General features: G+C 37.5%; 1 protein-coding gene and 1 long non-coding RNA gene across 5 annotated transcripts in view; one reads left to right on the top strand and one right to left on the bottom strand.

The window, feature by feature from the left end:
- Positions 1-19,864, top strand: part of LOC120459776 (activin receptor type-1) — a 97,796-nt gene that overhangs the window by 31,027 nt on the left and 46,905 nt on the right. For all 4 annotated transcript variants that reach the window (XM_089133038.1, XM_089133039.1, XM_089133040.1 and 1 more), the window contains one exon: positions 1,381-1,454. In XM_089133038.1, the coding sequence (XP_088989164.1) occupies positions 1,381-1,454 (74 nt within the window). The remainder of the gene's footprint in view (positions 1-1,380; positions 1,455-19,864) is intronic.
- Positions 14,598-15,764, bottom strand: LOC148978296 (uncharacterized). Its single transcript, XR_016169391.1, has 3 exons — positions 15,622-15,764; positions 15,473-15,541; positions 14,598-14,615 (listed from the first exon to the last, which is right to left on the bottom strand). It is a non-coding gene; the product is annotated as an uncharacterized LOC148978296 (long non-coding RNA).

Raw genomic sequence — 19,864 nt, 5'->3', positions numbered from 1 at the left:
AGATTTGTTCCTTAATGTAAAATGGAAATGTAAGGTAATTTTAATACATGTTTATGTGGGATTTGAAACAGTGTCATCAAAATGATTGAACCAACGTTCTACCACTCGACCACAACTTTTCTCACTGAGAAAAGCCCAGAAGTTCGGTTGTTCAGCAGTCAGTGTGCGCACGCGAGAGAGAAGCGCTCTTAAGTCTCTCATTTCTCAATAGCGTCATTGAAAGTACCCAATTTAATTTCGCTGACTGCGAGGTAGGCCTATTTTAACTTTTGATTAATAAAATGTTCTCCTATAAAAGTTTATATTCTAGTTAAAGCTATTCTATTTAAAATGTAGGCTACTTTTACATAACTATGTTTTGCTTTCGCCAAATGTCTCTTTGCGCCACCTGGTGGTCATTTCTCAACCGACTTTGAAATATGGCTGGTTTATTTTTGACGCTGTGGATTTCGACATTCTGATTGTCCACCTACTGTATATTCATAAATGGAGTTTTTTTGCGCCTGCAAGGTGGGAATGTCCAGTGGAAACGAAATGAACTGTGACACAATAAGAGGTTCTCAAAGTGCTGTAATTTTTTTTTTGATCACTGCTTACAGAAGGTTGTGACAGACCCAAATCACTGCTGCTTTATTGCATTTTCCCATTTGCTAAAATTCTTATGTAATGATTACTTACATTTCTGGCATTATGGCATTCCTGCGCTGTGTCTGAGATATTAGCGTGTCTGTAATAAGATCTGTCACAAACATGATCCCTGCACAATCTCATCTATAGCTTTTTAACTCACTGTCATCTATTGTCTGCAACACATTTCTTCTCGCTCTTCATCTTTCTGCCATTTTCTCCTCTGCTAAAGAAATTTTTAAGCCTCTTTAAAGTCCTCATCCATACACCTAACAATTTTTACCTTTAGACTTATTTTAAGGGTTAAGATGCTTTCTGAATTATTTTTTTCTTTACTAGGATTTTTTCTTTAAATTTAAGAGTAAACGCCCACATTTCTAAGAATTTTCTTAGAATTTTGTCAGTAGGAGCTACTCTTTGCATTAGGATTCTTTATGAATACGGGCCCTGGTGTTGTGGTGTATGGGCTCCGTTGTTTCTCTGCCTCTCTTCAGTCTGGCTTTTGATGGACACTGCCACAAAATTGCATAATGCATGGAAAAATTGATCTGGAACAAGGTTGTAAACAAGGACATTATTTTTTACTTTAAACACCTTATAAGACGGCGACGCAACAGAAAAATGCATTGAATAGCACTGTCCTCAGCGGACATTCAAACTGATCTATAATATGTATATAAGATTGACCTGTTTTGCTGATTGTTTTCTTTTAGGTCAGTGATAATGTAAGTGATAATGTCTGTTTTTCTTTAGGTCTATAATGTTGAGCAGTAAGATGATTCAGTTGTTGGTGGTTGTGTTGGCTTCACCTGCTGCCTCTATAGAAGGTAAGACTGACACACAGGCCTATAAAATAATTTTAAATCCCCCCCCCACCACCACCAATAGTTGGGTACATGTAGGTGATTCGGTGATACAGTTGCCATGTATATTTTCAAATATAACAAGTTCTAGGCTACGCTCACACTGTTAGTTTTTGGAATCGACACCCACATTTACTTACAGGTGTGAATCTCGAAATTTCCTGTTTAAACAGCAACTTACAGTAGCGTATTGAATACTGTCTGTATAAACATGTAACAGGAGTCAAGTCTGTGTTCTCTTACCAGTAACCTTAGTGACTGACCAAAATAATATCAGCAGCTTTTATATCTGGGTGAATTTAAATCACATGTACTAATGGAAGCAGCTCTGAGAATTAGTTATCTAAAACCTGACACTCAGCTTATATAGCTTCGTCGCTGTAAGTTACCGAAAGCGAAACCACACACGAAAACACTCAACACACCTTAGACATACATTTTTGCAGCCCAGTGCAGAGCGGCTCTCTAGCACTGAATGACATGACACGTGATAGACAACACATTTTCCAGAATCCTGTTCACTTGGGGTGTCCCCGGACCCCGACTAATGATTTTCACAGACGAATCAGAATCGTCAAGTCTTCCCTATAGTTGACTAATAGTCAAACCATGTGTGGGGTTGGGGAGGGGGCGGGGCTTTAACATTGTAAAGCCACGATGTGTAGAAGATTACACAAAGATATAGCAGAAAATGTATTAAAATATTTTGGATCAATAAAACTAAGAAATAACATAAACAACTGCAGAAAGGCCACACTGCAGACAGGATTTGCATTTCACATGTAAATCAAATTAAATCAGCTGAATTGCCTTTCAGCAGGCTCTAATTACAGAGCACTAAGTAAAGAGCAGTGGAACATAGCTATATTCAAAACATACATTCAAGCCACAAATAGTTAAATTAGATTAACCCTGAGTGAACAATAAATAAAATAAAATATTAGAAGTATAGCCAGAAATTGTCAATTTTGGAAAAGAATCTTGCATAAAAAAAAAAAAAACACTAAACTTGAGTGACAGTTTAGCTAAACATGTTCACAACATCCAAAAAATCAAATTAGAACCAGCTGAAATGTTTTGAAATCACTTGTACCCTTCCTGATAGAGACAAAATAAATCTAGTCTTTAACTCTGTCTGTGTTTCTGTGTCTGTTTGAGTCTTTTCAAATTGTGTGCTTGGATAAAATGCATTCAACGCTTAATGCCGGGCGTACACCAAAAGACTTTGAAAAGATTTAGAAAAGACTTTATAAGATTATCAGCTCACATCTAAAGACTTTGGGTTCAGAGTTTTTAGTCTCAGACTAAAGATTTTACAAACACTGAATCTTGTAGTGACACTATTTACAAGACTACAACTAGATTATTTTAGCTTCCCACCAAATTCCTCCCATAATTCTAGTGCCGCGGTTGCGTGAATGTGAAAGCAAAACGGATTAGGGCGCGCACTTGTTCAGGAAGTAAAGTATCCTGCGCATGTGTCTTAGCTTATTGTGATGAATTCAGTTAAATAAAACACTTCTAAGGGATGATAGTGTTGATGATTTACCTTGGATACGAGCGAGAGTGAGCCTGCAGTGTATTCGTGCATTGGAATCAGAGCAACACATTTGGAAATCCACTGTCTCCTCAGAAGAGTCCGTTTGCAAGCAGCAGAAGTAGCCTACACCTTATGTGACACGCACAATAAACCTGTATTGTTCACTCAACTGCACATAATAGCAGCAAATTAATAGAAAAAAAATATATAGGCCCTATACCGTATTTTCCGCACCTTATATTCTGGAGCGCCTTGTATATGGATCAACTGGTTAGTTGACCAGTTGATCAGTTGTAAATTCGCCCGCGAACTCGTGCTCGTGTCCATCTTATGCCCGCTTTGTCACACGGCCAGTTCAACCTCGTATAAATCAGGTTATGTGTGTCTCCCGTTCACGAGCGCTCACTCTTAACAGACACACTGTCCCTGGCGCTGCTCGCGCGTCACAGAATGTTCATAAAGTGCTCCCCGTTCACAGTAACCGGGTCATCTCATTCAAAACAGCCAGCTGTTGCTGTCAGCGAGCCGCCGCACATTGATTATAGGATCAGGCTGTGAATGTAAGTTACATGCCCGCCCCAGCGCACTCATGCTTATTAAATAAACGCCTCACCTCTGGCGCCGCGCACTCGCTAACTTACATTCCCTTTAGCGCATAACGTAAACCCAGTCAAACATCTGACTGTAGTATCTTATGTGCCTTATAATCCGGTGCGCCCTATATATGAAAAATGTTCTAAAATAGGTCATTCATTGAAGGTGCGCCTTAAGTGCGGAAAATAGGCTACGGCTATAGATTTACCCAAGTTCTGCTTTCTATCATACATCAAACTATAATTTTTTGCTCCATATCGCCCAGCCCTAGTAGATATAAAAACTTTTCTGGTAAGGAAAAAAGTCAATATCAGGAAACAATGTGTAATCACCATCACATCCAGCCGGCTCCGTGAGTCAGCTGCCACGAGTGGGTCTCGAACTTGTGTCTCTGGAGTGAGAGGTGGACACGCCAACCTCCATTTTATTGGTTGTTGATTGTTTTATGTCACTGGGACTACGCTAGGACTTACGATAATATCAAACATGTTTGATATGAAAGACTAGAGAAAGACTGACATAAATCAGGTCGCCGACTGCAGATTATCACCTCACATTTAACGATCGAGACGACGGGAGCGCGCCGAGACTCCAGTAAGATTCCTAAAGACTGCCGATCTTTAGTCTGGGACTGTGAAAATCCTTTGGTGTAAGCTCAGCATAACATGAAAAACATATTTAATTGCATAAACAACAATAAACAAGGTGATAAACTCAAGTGACAGTTTAGCTAAACATGTTTACAGCATCCAAAAGCAAATTAGAACCGGCTGAAATGTTTTGAAATCACTTGTACCCTTCCTGATCCAGACAAAATAAATCTAGTCTCTAGACTGATATTTTTCTAATGTCTGGACTCCTTTAAGAGAGTAGCATGGATAAACAGAAACAGATTTCAATATATTGGTAATAATGCTTTTTCTGAGAATTTATATTTAAATTTTTGACTGCAAATGCCATGTCCATAACGGGTTTTATTCTGGCACCAAGGCAAAGCGCAGTAACTACACATTTGGTCAAAATTGAGTTAAGACTTGTAATGGGCTTTATAACATGTGTTCTGTCTTGTGAAAAAATATCTGGGTCAAATTATGTCCCGTTTCAGAGATGCATTACCACATAATCTGCCCATAACATGTTTAACTGGCTTGGATAAAAATGTAAAGCCCCTTTTCTCCGTTTCTTTGTTTGCGTAGTTACTGCACTTTGCCTTTGTAGGGCGGAATTAGTGTTCGACAAACGCGGCGGTGCTCACTTGTATTTAATTTTCTTATAACAGCTAAAATAAAATAATCTTTTAAAACTGTGAAAGGTGTACTTTTTTCATGTAAAGTAGGCTTACACTCGCTCATTTGAGCAGGCCTGGTTCCAGGGGCTTCAGCCCCCCTAAATTTATGCCTAGCCCCCCTAAAAATGTGTGATTAATATGCTACACAAATTCGTGTTCACTTCAGTCTTGTTTTAATCAGATTCAGCGCGTTCTTCATCTTAAATCCGCAGTGACGCCGAGCAGAGAGCGCGTCAAAATGAGAGGAAAGTGTGTGTGTGTGTTCATCTGAGCCCATTGGGCTGTCACTGCTCGTCAATGTCAGAATATTTGAGATGACCAATCAAATCGAAGTAGGCGGGCTTAACATTCACAGACGCTGAGCACGAATTTTAGCAGCATGACTCGACGCTTCAGTGCACGGGCAAGTGCGAGATAAGATGTAATAAGAGATAAGTAGCTAAACTTATAACGTTATATATTTGACAGTTTTTTGAGGTCATAAATGTTAAACGAATGACAGAAAATAATTAGGAAAACTAATATAGTTATGTCTAATTTTGCCCTTTTGAACTGAAATTAGGCATGTAACGTCAGCCTAATGCAATAATTCGTTTTTTTTGTCATTGTGAGGGGACAAGAAACATTAACAAAGCTGTTTTCATCATGTTAGGTACAGGATTAATAATGAATGTGTACATATTGAAAATATAATACAAATTGTAGCATTTAGTAAATAAAAAAAGCTCAGCTTTAGGAGGGGAAGAGAAAGGGCACGATGACGATGAGGAGACTGAAAAAAAAAAGAAAGGACGATGGAGATGAGGAGAGAGCAAATATTGACAAATAGTCTACTGACATAGTTTTAAAGCTATTTCCTAAACTTTTTTGGTCTTCAAACGTCTTGAAATGCACATATAAGAGATTAAAAAATGTAACCCCCAAACCTCCACCTCAAATGTAGGACCTCTTTGATTATAAAGCCCTGTCTACAGCCCTGTATTAGGCATCAGAGTTTTATCCCAAGTGTGCTTGCACACACAAGGAATTTGTTTTGGTGATGATGCTTCCAGTGCACATATACAAATATGTGATAAGGCATAACATCAATAATGAATGTGTATAGCATTTAATGTGAATTAATTTGATAAACTTAGTTACCTTTAATAGTTTTCAGTAAATGAACACGTCTGAGAAAATGATTATAGGCAAAATCAACCAGTTGACCCTATGTTTACTTTCTTCACTGTCAGACAAAAATGAAAAGCCTATTATCAGTCAAAGCTCAACTTTAGGAGGGGAAGAGACAGGACAAGAGAAAAACAAAGAGAAAAAGAGTGTGATGCTGATGAGGAGAGAAAAATAATCAGCTGCCCACTGTTTTTTTATCCAAAAAAAAAAAATTGCCTTCAAAACATCTTAAAATGCACATAATAGTTCAGAGAATTCAAAGTTTTTTCGGGGAAACCCCGAACCCCCCTAGTTGTCACAGCTCAAATTCAGGACTACAGTAATTATAAAACCCTGCAATTGCATGGTAATGAAAGTAAGCATTAGACCCTAAATTAAACCTGTACCTTGTTTTTTTATTTTTTTTATTTTTATTGGAGGCTTAGCCCCCCTAAAAGGAAAATCCTAGAATCTTCCTTTCCTGGTTCTACGGGGGTGCTTAAAAATGAAAGCACCCTCAAATTAATTTTTTATTAGCACACATGTAAACGAGATTTTGCCAACAAAAGAAACACGGACGGATTTCACACTCATACAAATAATAGGTTACACAAACTAAATCCATTAACACGATTTTTCACATCATAATTTATTTCAGTATTATGTTTAATTAGGGCTCGACATTAACTTTTTTGCTTTCCAAAATTACGAACTGACTGAACGCTGTGTTGATGTGTGTGTTCATGCGACCAGTCGTGTGTGATGATTGTTTTACAAAAGTCTGGATGTCATATTTGTCGCGTGCACCCTCGCGCAGCGGCACTGCAGGAGAACGTGAGACACGCCCATGTTCTGGATTCCCCTGCTTTTAAAAAAGATTGCTATATTATCACATTAAGTTGATAATTAAACGCAGACGAAAACAGCCTTCAGTCCGACGGCCAGTCCGCGAGTTTAATCTTCTCTAATTGCAATTCGTTTGTTATGTCAAATGTCTTTTGACAAGGCTACAATTTTTCAACACGCCAAAGTGGCTAGTAGGAGTGACTGTGTTACCCGCCACGGGTGAAATCCACCCGCATTTGGCGGGTTGGCGGGTGTTAATGTCAAGCCCTGTGTTTAATGCATTGAATTGGTTGTGTCCTTTCGCGATCGTAACACGCATAGGTGAAGCTGTCTCTTTAATTGCCCACTTTGTTTGCGTGTGTGCGTCCCGCTCAGGAAATTCATTAGCGACGGGGCTGCCTTTAGATAGCCAATAAATGTCTCTATATAAATCGGAATGAATAGAGAGTCTCTGCAACGGCGGTAGATTGAAGTGCGCGCAGTGCGCGTCTGAGTGAAGATTGCGCGAGACACAAGAGAACTGTATCCATGAAACTGACAGCAGTGGCAAATAGTGCTCAGCTTGATTTCAAAAACATCAAATTTAACAATTAGCTAGATCTCTTAATTAAGAGCGAACTAAATGAACGCTCTGCTAGATAACTGGAGATGTTTTATCTGTAGTAGGTAAATCTGTTCCTCAATATTTCCAAAAGTGGTGGGTACAAATTACTAATGACGAAATATGGTGGGGATCGACATTGAGTGACCAGCATTTAATCTTTAAATCAGCTGTTTCGTTTAAAAAGACTGATTCATTGTCGTCAGAAACTAAATGTCTAAAATGTCAGCGCAGTCTCATCCCAAGACGTCATATAATTTGACGTCTTGGGACGTCTTTTGACCATACGTCAACATCCGCCGTTTTAGGGTACCCTTTAACGTCGGTTAGATGCCGTTTTCGGATCCTAACCCTACCCCAGACCTGAACCTAACCCTAAACCTACCCCGTCACCTAACTGACATTAAAGGTAAAGCGTCAGTTGTATGACGTCCCAGGATCCTCATGTAACTGACGTTAAAGGGTACCCTAAAACGGCAGATGTTGACGTATGGTCAAAAGACGTCCCAAGACGTCAGTTATATGACGTCTTGGGATGAGACTGTGTTAAAAATGTCAAGTCAAGTCAAGTCACATTTATTTATATAGCGCTTTTCACAATACAGATTGTATCAAAGCAGCTTCACACTGATAACATGAAAGTAGCACAACACAGGATCAACAACATTGCTAAACACTAAATAATCCCAACTGAGCAAGCCCAAAGCAAGCGAAAAGCAAGGCGACAGTGGCAAGGAACCAAAACTCCATCAGATTGGATGGAGAAAAAACCTTGGGAGAACCCAGGCTCAGTCGGGGGCCAGTTCTCCTCTGGCTTACATTCATATTGTTTAAATATAAATATTAAATATAAATATTGTTTATGAATAAAACGGCGCCATAACATATCGCAGGCATTGAGTCGTCTCTTCACAGGCGTTGAGTCGTCTCATCACAGGCGTTGGGGCATCCGAAATCCCCGTGAGAGGCTGGACACAAAACTGGACCTGACGAACGCCATTTTTCTCGGGACAAGCGTCCCGAGATAACAGCAGAAAGGCAGATGGGAAATAATTAGCATAGCTGATGTTCATAATGATTTCCGTTATATAGGAGTCGGTGTTAGAAATCTCACAAACTCTCCGTAACCTGAACTCTCCGCAACCCAACCATACGCGCCGACCCGTTTGTCTGAAAGGTTGTCGAGCCCCACTGGTGCGTTAAGCAGTTTCAGTGGCAAACGGTTCCGTATGGCATAACAGACGACTAAAAGGTAAGCATTATGTGAATGCTTGACTAAAGAGAAGCGTCTTTAATCTAGTTTTAAACTGTGTGAGCGAGTCAGAGGCTTGGACCGTATCGGGAAGGCCATTCCAGAGTTTTGGAGCTAAATGCGAGAACGCCCTCCCTCCTTTACTGGACTTCGATATCCTAGGAATGACCAGAAGCCTTGAATTTAGTGATCTTAAGGAACACAGTGGATTGTAGGGCGAAAGAAGGTCCGTTAAGTACATAGGAGTTAAACCATTTAGGGCTTTATAGGTCAGTAGTAGTATTTTGTAGTTGATGCGGAACTTAATAGGTAACCAGTGTAGAGATGATAAAATCGGTGTTATATGATCATATTTTCTTGACCTAGTAAGAACTCTAGCAGCTGCATTTTGTACTAACTGTAGCTTGCATTGAGGATGCAGGACAACCAGCTAATAAAGCATTACAGTAATCTAGTCTCGAGGTCATGAATGCGTGAACTAATTTTTCAGCATCAGAAATAGATAGCATGTTACGTAGCTTAGCAATGTTTCTAAGGTGGAAAAAGGCTGTTCTTGTAACATATGAAATATGATTTTCGAACTACAAGTTGCGGTCTAGTATAACACCCAGGTCTTTTACTGTAGTGGATAAAGTAACAGGACATCCGTCTATATTAAAGTTGTATTGTGAGAGGTTTTGTGAGTAGTTTTTTGGACCAATAAGTAATACCTCCGTTTTATCTGAATTTAATAGCAGGAAATTACGCGTCATCCAGCATTTTATATCTTTGAGACACTCTGTCATTTTAGATGAGTTAGTGTTTTCATCTGGTCGTGATGAAATATATAATTGAGTGTCGTCAGCGTAACAGTGGAAATTAATTCCATGTTTTCTTATAATATTACCAAGTGGCAGCATATATATTGAGAATAGCAGAGGGCCTAAAACCGATCCTTGCGGTACTCCATAGTCTACTGATGTAAATGTACGTTTTTTATATTAACTTATTTATTCAACTGCAGAATACAATCAGTTTCAATACTTCACACATTTGCATATAGGCTACTGCTGTTATTTGGGGAAAAAGCACTGTGTGTAACATTTCTTAACTATGAAATGATATGTAAAGGACAAAAACTCATACAGGGACATAGGCTACTCGATCATGGATATCGAATATTGTTTAACATTTGAGCACCCTCACTATTTTCAAAAGCTCCCTCAGTGATTTGGTTCTAGAACCGGGGCTGACTTTCTCCACTGAGTGTTCAATGTGAACACTCAGTGGAGAAAGTTTGGGCATTTCACTGTGAGTTAAGATGGCCGAGTGGTAGAACTTACGGTTAGTACAGTACATTACAGTGACATGAGTTCGAAGCCTGATCGTAGTTAAATTTTGTATTTAGGTATTAATGCAGAAAGATTTGTCTAGTTCTAAAACTCTGTTTTTGCTTATATTTATAAAAAAAATTAAAGCTGCAAGCAGCATTTATCGGTGTTCAAGCAGTTCAGATCTTTAAGGCATTTAAAGGAACACTCCGACTTTTTGGGACTTTAGCCTATTCACCTTATCCCCCAGAGTTAGATAAGTCCATACATACCCTTTTCATCTCCGTGCGTGCTATAAGTCTGTTTGACGCACCCACCGCTAGCCTAGCTTAGCACAAAGACTGGATGTGAATGGTTGCAGCTTTCATACTAATCCAAATGAGTGACAAAATTACGCAAACGTTTTCCTATTTACATGTTGTGGTTTGTATAGTCACAGACTGTAGAAATATCAAGGCCATATGAGACACAGACATCTTTTAACAGTATAAATACTATATTTTCTGAAGGCGAAGCACTGCTACTTGGGCAGAGTGATAACCGCATCACCTGACACGCACCGTAACGAGGAGCAGAGAGTTCGCTCAGTGTTGGAGTAAAGAGTCAGCAATTACTAACGTTAGATAGAAAAACATAGTTTATCATGGGTGTTTGCTTTATTGTATGAGCTGTGACAATAAACAGGGGAGACCAGGTAATACAGTACCATGTTTCATTGAATTCCAAACAAAAACGCATCCAGATATAAATATCACAGAACATAAATAAACAATTATTATTACAGGAATCAATATATTTTAAATGCAATTTATTATCTGAACCAAATGTAGGTATTCAACAGTATATAATATACAGTATAATTGCATTACTATAGGATAGAATAAGGGGAAAGTAATAGCACAAATTGTTTTTGCACAATGAACTCACAGCCTATCGTACCCTTTTGCACGCTCAAGTTCGTTATTTCCATAGTTGTTTCAAATTTAGCCTACTAGGCGCGCCGCGCGCAGGGTGCAAGTTCAACGCGCTGGTTTTTTTCCAAGCGCGTCCGCCCCGCATCAAGATAAAAACATATTCATACCCTAATCATATAATAGTGTCACTAACGTTACATTAGATCTGGCTAATGCCACTGTTACAGTAGGTCATCTAAAAACATAACGGAACACTTACCTCAGCCGCAGGTGATCCACTTGTCCTGTCTGTGCTATAGATGGGATGGCCGTATCCTTCAGCACATTATGGTCCGTGTGGCAAATTCCATTTTTTTCAAAATAGTCGTCCTCATTGAAATGTACCGAGCAAACATAATGTCCCTTGATAATCTATTTAGGTGTGTTTGGATCAATATCCAGAGTAAGTAAGTTTGCCATTTCTTCATCCAGTCAGCGAATTCTGTGAAACATGGTATTACCTCCCCTGTTTACTGTCGCAGCTATTTATAAATTGCTGACTCTGTTACCCAAACATTGAGCGAACTCTCGGCTCCTCACCACGGCGTGTCTCCGGTGATGCGGTTATCACTCCGCCAAAGTAGCAGTGCTTCGCCTAAAGAAAATAGTTCCCAGGTTTTATACGGTTAAAAGATGTCTGTGTCTCATTTGACTTTGTTATTTGTACACTCTGTGACTATACAAATCACAACATGTAAATAGAAAAACGTTTGCGTTATTTTGTCACTCATTTGGATTAGTATGAAAGCTGCAACCATTCACATCCAGTCTTTGTGCTAAGCTAGGCTAGCGGTGGGTTTGTCAAACAGACTTATAGCACGCACGGAGATGAAAAAGGTATGTATGGACTTATCTAACTCTGGGGGATAAGGTGAATAGGCTAGAGTCCCAAAAAGTCGGAGTGTTCCTTTAAGCACAAAAGCATCAAAAGACATTAAGTTGTATGAATACAGTACCATGAGACATTAAGTTGAAAAGACATTAAGACATTAAGTTGTGCTTCGCCTAAAGAAAATAGTTCCCAGGTTTTATACGGTTAAAAGATGTCTGTGTCTCATTTGACTTTGTTATTTGTACACTCTGTGACTATACAAATCACAACATGTAAATAGAAAAACGTTTGCGTTATTTTGTCACTCATTTGGATTAGTATGTAAGCTGCAAAAACACAAAAGCATCAAAAGACATTAAGTTGTATGTAGCAAGCATGATTTATCATGATATACTACATTTCAGTGTGATATTACATAATTAACCATGTTCCAATATGATTTATCATAATTTACCATGTTAAAATATGATTTACTACAGTTTAGTTCACACACTCATTTTCAACTTCAGGATCATAGTCATTTTTTACTAAATGTGGTTGTAAATGTTAAAAGATTGAATTGATAGTTATACTATGAATTATAGTTGAGTATTGTGAATTTTTTTTTTATTTAAACAGCAGCGGGCAGTAAAACACCACTCATTGGCCACTTATAATCCGATCCTCACGAAACTTTGCGGAGAAACTTTGGTTGCTGTAGCGCCAATCGGGCTCATACTCTGATAGCTTTTTCACAATTTGAGGCCCTACCACCTGGCTGAGTTTCAAGTCTCTAGGCCTTACGGTTTGGCCTGCACGATGTGTTTTAGGGGATTTTTTTTTCTTTCTAGCTAATATATGGAATTAATTTTGAGCCAATAAAAATGAACGTAACTTTTCAAGAAACGAATGAAAATATAAATTGAAACTGAATAAAATATCTTTGAAACTGAAAAAGAATGAACCGCAAGCAATTTTTTTGACTTTGTTTTTAATACACTACATGTTTTGCTAACTATTCCTCATATTTCGTTTACTGATCTACACTTACAAATGCGCTTCCAGAGTTTTCATTTACGCTTCTGCAGTTTTCGTTTACACTCCCTGAGTTTGCGTTCGCTGTTCTGACACAAATCTCTCGTGGGGGCGGGGCTAGTAGCAGTGTATTCTCATTGGCTACTGAGCTTTTGATTGACAGCTTTTTGACCTGGAAGTGAAGACGTCAGAGTTGTATTTACACGTGTGGATGTGAGCGTCTGTAAGCGCAGCTTTCTATTTAATTTTAGTAATATTAAGTTATGTTTGTTTTTTAATTTTATCTGTATTTACCTTCTGCTGCGATTACTTTGTCAACAGAAGCTTTTAGGTTCACAAGAGATCAGTCTATTCAGGTGTAATTGTACATCAAAGTAGGCCCACTGTATATGACTACTTAAAATATTTTGTCCAATGTTTTAGGAGAATATTTGTTTATTCTTAATGATTCGTTTGCATGTTAGGCTCTGAATAGGTTGTGCTATTACAATATAACGAGAATAGCCTACTAGTATACGTGTGTGATATATTCAGCAGTCAAGAAAGTTTCACTTCAACCAGGTAATCAAGGTTGGCAACCATGGCCATCAAATTTCTCATTGTTACCATATGCATTTACACCATCAAATGATCATGTATGATCACTTAAATAAGAGGAATTTAAACTATATGAAAATTACAATCGTGGGTTGCTGTCAGATGATACAGACCTCAAAGGGCAGTTCATTACATATTTCACACAAAGAATATTTTTGTTGGTATTTTTTTAATCATGCTGATAATTTTATTTATTTCATTTTGTTAATATTATTTTCTAACATTTAAAATGGTAAATATATTTAAACAATCATCAACAGGTTCAATTATGACTTATAAAATCAGTTAAATGAATTTAAATAAAAAATCAAATAAATTTATTCATTCTTTATTGTCACTACAGCATATACACAAGTATCAAAGTGAAAGTCTTGGATGCAGTTATGACAGGAAAGACCAGAATCCACAAAACATTAACTGCATACTATACATGTAATGCACAGTATTCTCATAATATAGATAATAAAATGTATAATCACAAAGATTTTTAATGAAATAATACATCTCTGTGAGTCCACATAACACAAGTGGATTGTACCCATGTATGGCAGTTGGTCGGAAATTATTTTTAATAGTTAAAACAGTTTACTAAAAAATAATACAAAAAAAAAATAGTATTTATTTTTTTTTATTCTATTGTTTCACTTCAGTATTGATTCATCCACTGAGGTCACATGGACATCACGGTCACTGTGTGTGGTTTTTAAAGCATCTTTAGGGCTTGCAGAGATGGATTACTTTCCTTAAAATCTTAATTCGTATTTATCTGTAGAAAGAAAGTAAAATGCATCTGGGACAGCATGAGGGTGAGTAAAATAAGTGAGAATTTTATTTTTGGATGAACTATCCCATTCATATGCTGTTGGTATGCTAATCCATGATCAGCAGAGACTAATAAGAATAAACTGCAACCTCTTGTGTACTGTGTTTGTTTTAATCTAGAGCTCCAAAGAAATTAAAATATTTGCTATTTTATAATATTAAAATAAAATACAACAGGTGTCTGAAGATAAGGATCCCAGTCATTCAAAGGTGATATGTCTGAACAAAGTAACATTATTGTCTGATGGAGACAGCTGATCTCTGGTATTATCACTCCATCCTCTGTGTCAGCATCAGCATTTTGTTTGTGGAAAGTTGCTCAAATCCCTGGAAAATGAGAAAGGAAATATATTATAATCTAACAATACAAACTGCTTTGAACTCCCACATGCAGTAACCATTTGCAGACTTAAAATAATTATTTCAAACAAATTATATAAATGTTTTAAGGGATTTTACAGTACCAAATGTTTACCTGACTCACACACCATTTATCATCTGTAATACTATTGTATAACCAGTAGATGGCTCTATAGCCCAATAAACATTTATCCATGCCATGGCTGTGTAGCGTCTACTCCCTAGTTGCTGGATTTTTTCAGTCATAATTACTTGCATGTATTAGGTTTTGAATTTGGATTTATATATATATATATATATATATATATATATATATATATAAATTATTAAAGACTATTACAAATTCAACATTTTTCTCCAAAATGTTGTTTCTTTTAACATAATTATTACTAAAATATGGATACAGAAAAAGCATTTTGTTGCCTTTTGCAGAATAAATATTGCGCCCAGGGTTATACTTCAAAACAAATGAGTGTTTACATATTATGAATGGAGACATGGAAAATGGTCAAGTACTCTCTCTCTTCTTTTAAAAACTCACAAATTAGCATCACAAATTAATCAGCAATTGGCTTTACATTGCCAAAGTTGAACCGGGCAGTGATTGACAGGGCTCTGGTCCAATGGCATCGGTCATTGTCTGATACAGTACATTTTGTACTGTAGGCTACAGTACAGATACTGTACAGTACTCTAGCACAATGTTGTTTGGGGTGGCAGAGGGGAAATATGATCTAATTGAAGCAAATATGATCTAATCGAAGACTGTAACCGTATGTAACGTTAGATAAACAAGACATGTAATGATTGGGCTAACAACTTACCAATTAAATCAAGACAACACTGCTGTATAATGTTATGGGCTCTCACTGAGCTCTAATATGCCTCTCCACCTGAAAAAGCAAGAACTGTATTATAATTAGTATTAGTTTAGTATTAATTAATAAAAAAAAATAAAAACAATCAGACTTACCACGAGTAGCCTATGCTATCCAGTATTCTGATATCGACGATGACAAATTATATCATTTGTCTGTACTATTCCTTCTATAAGAAATCATATCAACAATATAGTGTAGCAGTAAATAAATAAAGAAATAAACTTAATATCACCTAAATGAATAGAAAGCTACGCTTACAGACGCTCACATCCAAACGTGTAAACACAACACTCACTGACGTCTTCACTTCCAGGTCAAGAAGCTGTCAATCAAAAACTCAGTAGCCAATGAGAATACACTGCTACAAGCCCCGCCCCCACGAGAGATTTGTGTCAGAACAGCGAACGCAAACTCAGGGAGTGTAAACGAAAACTTCAGAAGCGTAAATGAAAACTCTGGAAGCGCATTTGTAAGTGTAGATCAGTAAACGAAATGAGGAATAGTTAGCAAAACATGTAGTGTATTAAAAACAAAGTCAAAAAAATTGCTTGCGGTTCATTCTTTTTCAGTTTCAAAGATATTTTATTCAGTTTCAATTTATATTTTCATTCGTTTCTTGAAAAGTTACGTTCATTTTTATTGGCTCAAAATTAATTTGATACTAATACAATAGGTTTTCAGCACTTCGTGCTTGAACACCTAATAATGAGAGACCTTTTTGACGATTATAGCACCACCTATGATCCGATCCTCACAAAACTTTGCATGCTTCCTAACCATGTTAAGACACATGCTCTTCGATTTTTGTCAAGTTTGTCAAAAACTTTTTGGGGGGGATTTACTGGCTTTTGACTGAATTTTGCCACAGACCACTATCTAAATGACACTGTTACAGCCAACCAAATGCAAAATTTCAACTTTTTTTCGATAATTATTTATCTAGAGAGTCCAGAGAATAGGCCTAGACTGGTTTGGTCCCGATTGGGCAAAAAACCAGGCACTAGTTTGCAAAAGTGGGTTTTGGACAAAAACCGAAATAACACATTTTTTTTTGCTCCAAATGGAAATCCAATATTATACAATGATATACATCTTGTCCGTCTTGAGCCAGGGATTACAGTGGTGTAAAAACATTGAAGCTAAGTCAAAGGGTCTAGGAGTTATGAGCAATTTAGTACTTTTGGTTGCTCTAGCGCCACCTATGGGCCAATCGGGCTCATACTCTGATAGGTTCTCCTCAATTTGAGGCCCTACCATTTGACAAAGTTTCAGAGCTCCAGCCCTTACGGTTGGGGCTGCACGATGCGTTTTAGGGGATTTTTTTTTTCCTTTCCAGCAAATACAATAGGTTTTCAGTTATTCGTGCTTGAACACCTAATTACCATGCATTTCCATTTTACACTGGAAGGAACAAATACTATCCAACAGATTGACTTCTTATAAAAAAATATATATATTCTTAAATTCGGATCTGTAATGCATTAACAAATGAGACCTTATTGTAAAGTGTTATCAAAAAATCTATTGCCTAACAAAAAATAAAATAAATAGCCCACCTAAATATTGCAAACAAGTCATTAGATAGCCTAGGCTAACATGGGGCTGCATATAAAGAAACAAAATGCATGTGCCGTGGATCAATAAAATGGAATCGCCTCCGCACGGACAATAAGGAAATTAGTTTAATCAAACCAATTATAACGCAATGTTTTTGAAAAAAAATAAACAATTAAACAATTTTAATATTACAGTAGGCTAGCCTAATAGTAAACATTTTTAATAGAATTACTGTTTCAAATGACATTGCTGTGTGAGCTGCGCGAGCTGAAGCTGAAGAGAATGAACGTTTAACTTACTGAATCATTTTGCTAGAAGGTTAATCAATTCGACGGTTGCTGAAGAATGCAAACTCAAAGAATTTACAAATTTATTACAATGGTGAATATAATTATATGACAGTGCAAATCATAGATTTTAATGGTTTTGTTCTGCGCGCGCTGAAGCTGAAGAGAACGAGCACCGGGGAACTGAAGAACTTTTCTAGGTTGTTTAAATCCACGAAACGCATGATATGTGAGATTAAGCAGATATTTATATTACATCAGCTTTATATTACGACTTATCTGCACAAAATGACGTGAATGCACAATCGAACTTGTGCTGGTCATAATGTGAAGCTAATCCCTGTTCTGGACGTGCTATTCCCACAACATCACGCTAAAACGGCAACTTAACCCAGAGAATTCACAACGTTTTATTACAATAGTGTTCTCATTATAATGGCATGTATATGACAGTCCCAATTATAGTTATAAAAGTGCATTGCTGTTTGAGCTGCGCGCACGCTATAAAAATCACCGGCACAATGAAGCGCACGTCGTTCATTAACTCAACCAAACACATCCTATATTAGATTAATCACATATATAGGCCTATATACTTAAAATAAACATATTACAACTTACAATGGAACAGAATGCTGTGAATGCTCAAGAGAACTTGACTGTGCTTGTCATGAAGGCTATCTCCACAGACGCGGTCTTTCCACCACAACACGCTCACGTGCTGAATCTCTGGCGAACAAGAATTCACAACATTCTTTTGCAGGCTGTGTTTTTATTATAATGTTATGGAGCCTATGTGACAAATTTGTGCTGCACATGTTGCACTGAACAGTATCTTCCTTTTTGAAATGAATCCAATCATTCAGAACCATCGTGGCGAACAGCGCACGTCTCTCAACTGAAGTAAATAATCTATTATTCATCGGCTTTGATATATCGGGCCAATTTTCTTATCGGATCGATAACAATAACATCAAAAAAGACCATTTATCGGCCGATATCGATATGTGGTCGATATATCATGCCTATTCAAAACTATTCGATCTGTACAGAGTCACTTATCATCTGCCATAGCCAATCGCTAACGTGTGGTCGTGACGTATGTCATGCGCCGAAACGGCTGGAAACAAGTCTGAACTCCGAATGATCAGAGGATTAGGCCTATGTTTACAATAGGATTTTAGTCAACGAGAGCTGCAGGCAGTAGCGGTTCTAGGCACGGGCGAACCGGGCAGTCGCCCAGGGCGGCATTTCTTCATGTCACATGGGGGGCGGCACGAGCAGTTAAAAAATACTCTGTGCCTCGAAGTTTTTCTATTTTTTATAATTTCGATTCAATTATTGGCAATGGCGCCCTGCTTGCTGAGAAGGTGCCGTGCGCAGAAGCGATGTCAAGGGCATCTCCTGATTAGTTCACGTATCGCGTCTTTTGCGCGCTCGAGGTCGTTATTTCAAATCCTCTGTTTCAAATAGGCGCACGGGAAGCGCGCTCATTATGCGCTCACGGGAAGCGCGCTCATAAACTTTTCAGCACGTGCACCCAAACACTTGGGTGTTTTTCTCTTCTCCGTAAATAAATATTTTAGCAGAGCAAGCGTTTTTCTGTGGTGGAAATACATTAGCTACTAAAACTCCTTTGTCGTTGTGGAGAGCGCAGTGTAATGAGTGCATGGTTCTATAGCAACGACAGCCATGGCAAAATCGGTACGAATTTTACTATTAATAATAAAAGATAAGCTACTGTGCACTATAAATTTCAGGAATGTATCTTTATTGACTCATTCTTTTTATAGAGATGATTTAAATGCTGAAATATGAGGTTTATCTTTATATAAAAACCTTTTTTTTGTGTTAACCTTTTTTTAAGTTTAGTAGGTAAGATGAAAGACACTCCTTTAAAACAAATCTTTAATGTTATTAACTTGGTGAATTGATTTAACTGTGTATTAGGCTTTTTGAACAAGATTCTGTGTTTGTGATCATTTTGGTGACCATATTATCTAATACTTTTAGGGGGGTCTGGGAGGGGGGGGGGTCTCGAAGGGGGTCTCGCCCTGGGTGTAATTCAAAGTAGAACCGCCACTGGCTGCAGGTTTTGTTAATCTAGGAACAATTATTAATTCGAAATGTATATTTGACACTAAGGATAGTGATGTATTCATTCAACGGTCAAAGCTGTGTCTAATCATTACAAATACGCCGCTGTGGTCGTTTTCTGATCTGCCGCAAATGCTGTACAGTGAATGATCGGTCTCTATCTGCAGATGTGTAATAAACAACAATTTTCATATTTCGTCTTACTGTTTCTTAATTACCTTAATTGTGGTCTACAAAGTATGTGTTTGTAAATTTTTATATGGCATTTAGTTTTTTTTTATTAAAACAAATTAATTGACATCTAAAACTGAAAATCAAATTATGGTCTTCAAAGTATGGGTTTTCACATTTTTATTTTAATACAATTATTAAAAAAATTACAACCAATTTGTAT

The sequence above is a fragment of the Pimephales promelas genome, chromosome 7, assembly GCF_988280905.1.
Source record: "Pimephales promelas chromosome 7, fPimPro1.hap1.1, whole genome shotgun sequence".
Lineage (NCBI taxonomy): Eukaryota > Metazoa > Chordata > Actinopteri > Cypriniformes > Leuciscidae > Pimephales > Pimephales promelas.
Note: the sequence above shows the minus strand (reverse complement) of the source record. Positions and strands in the feature narration are given on the sequence as shown.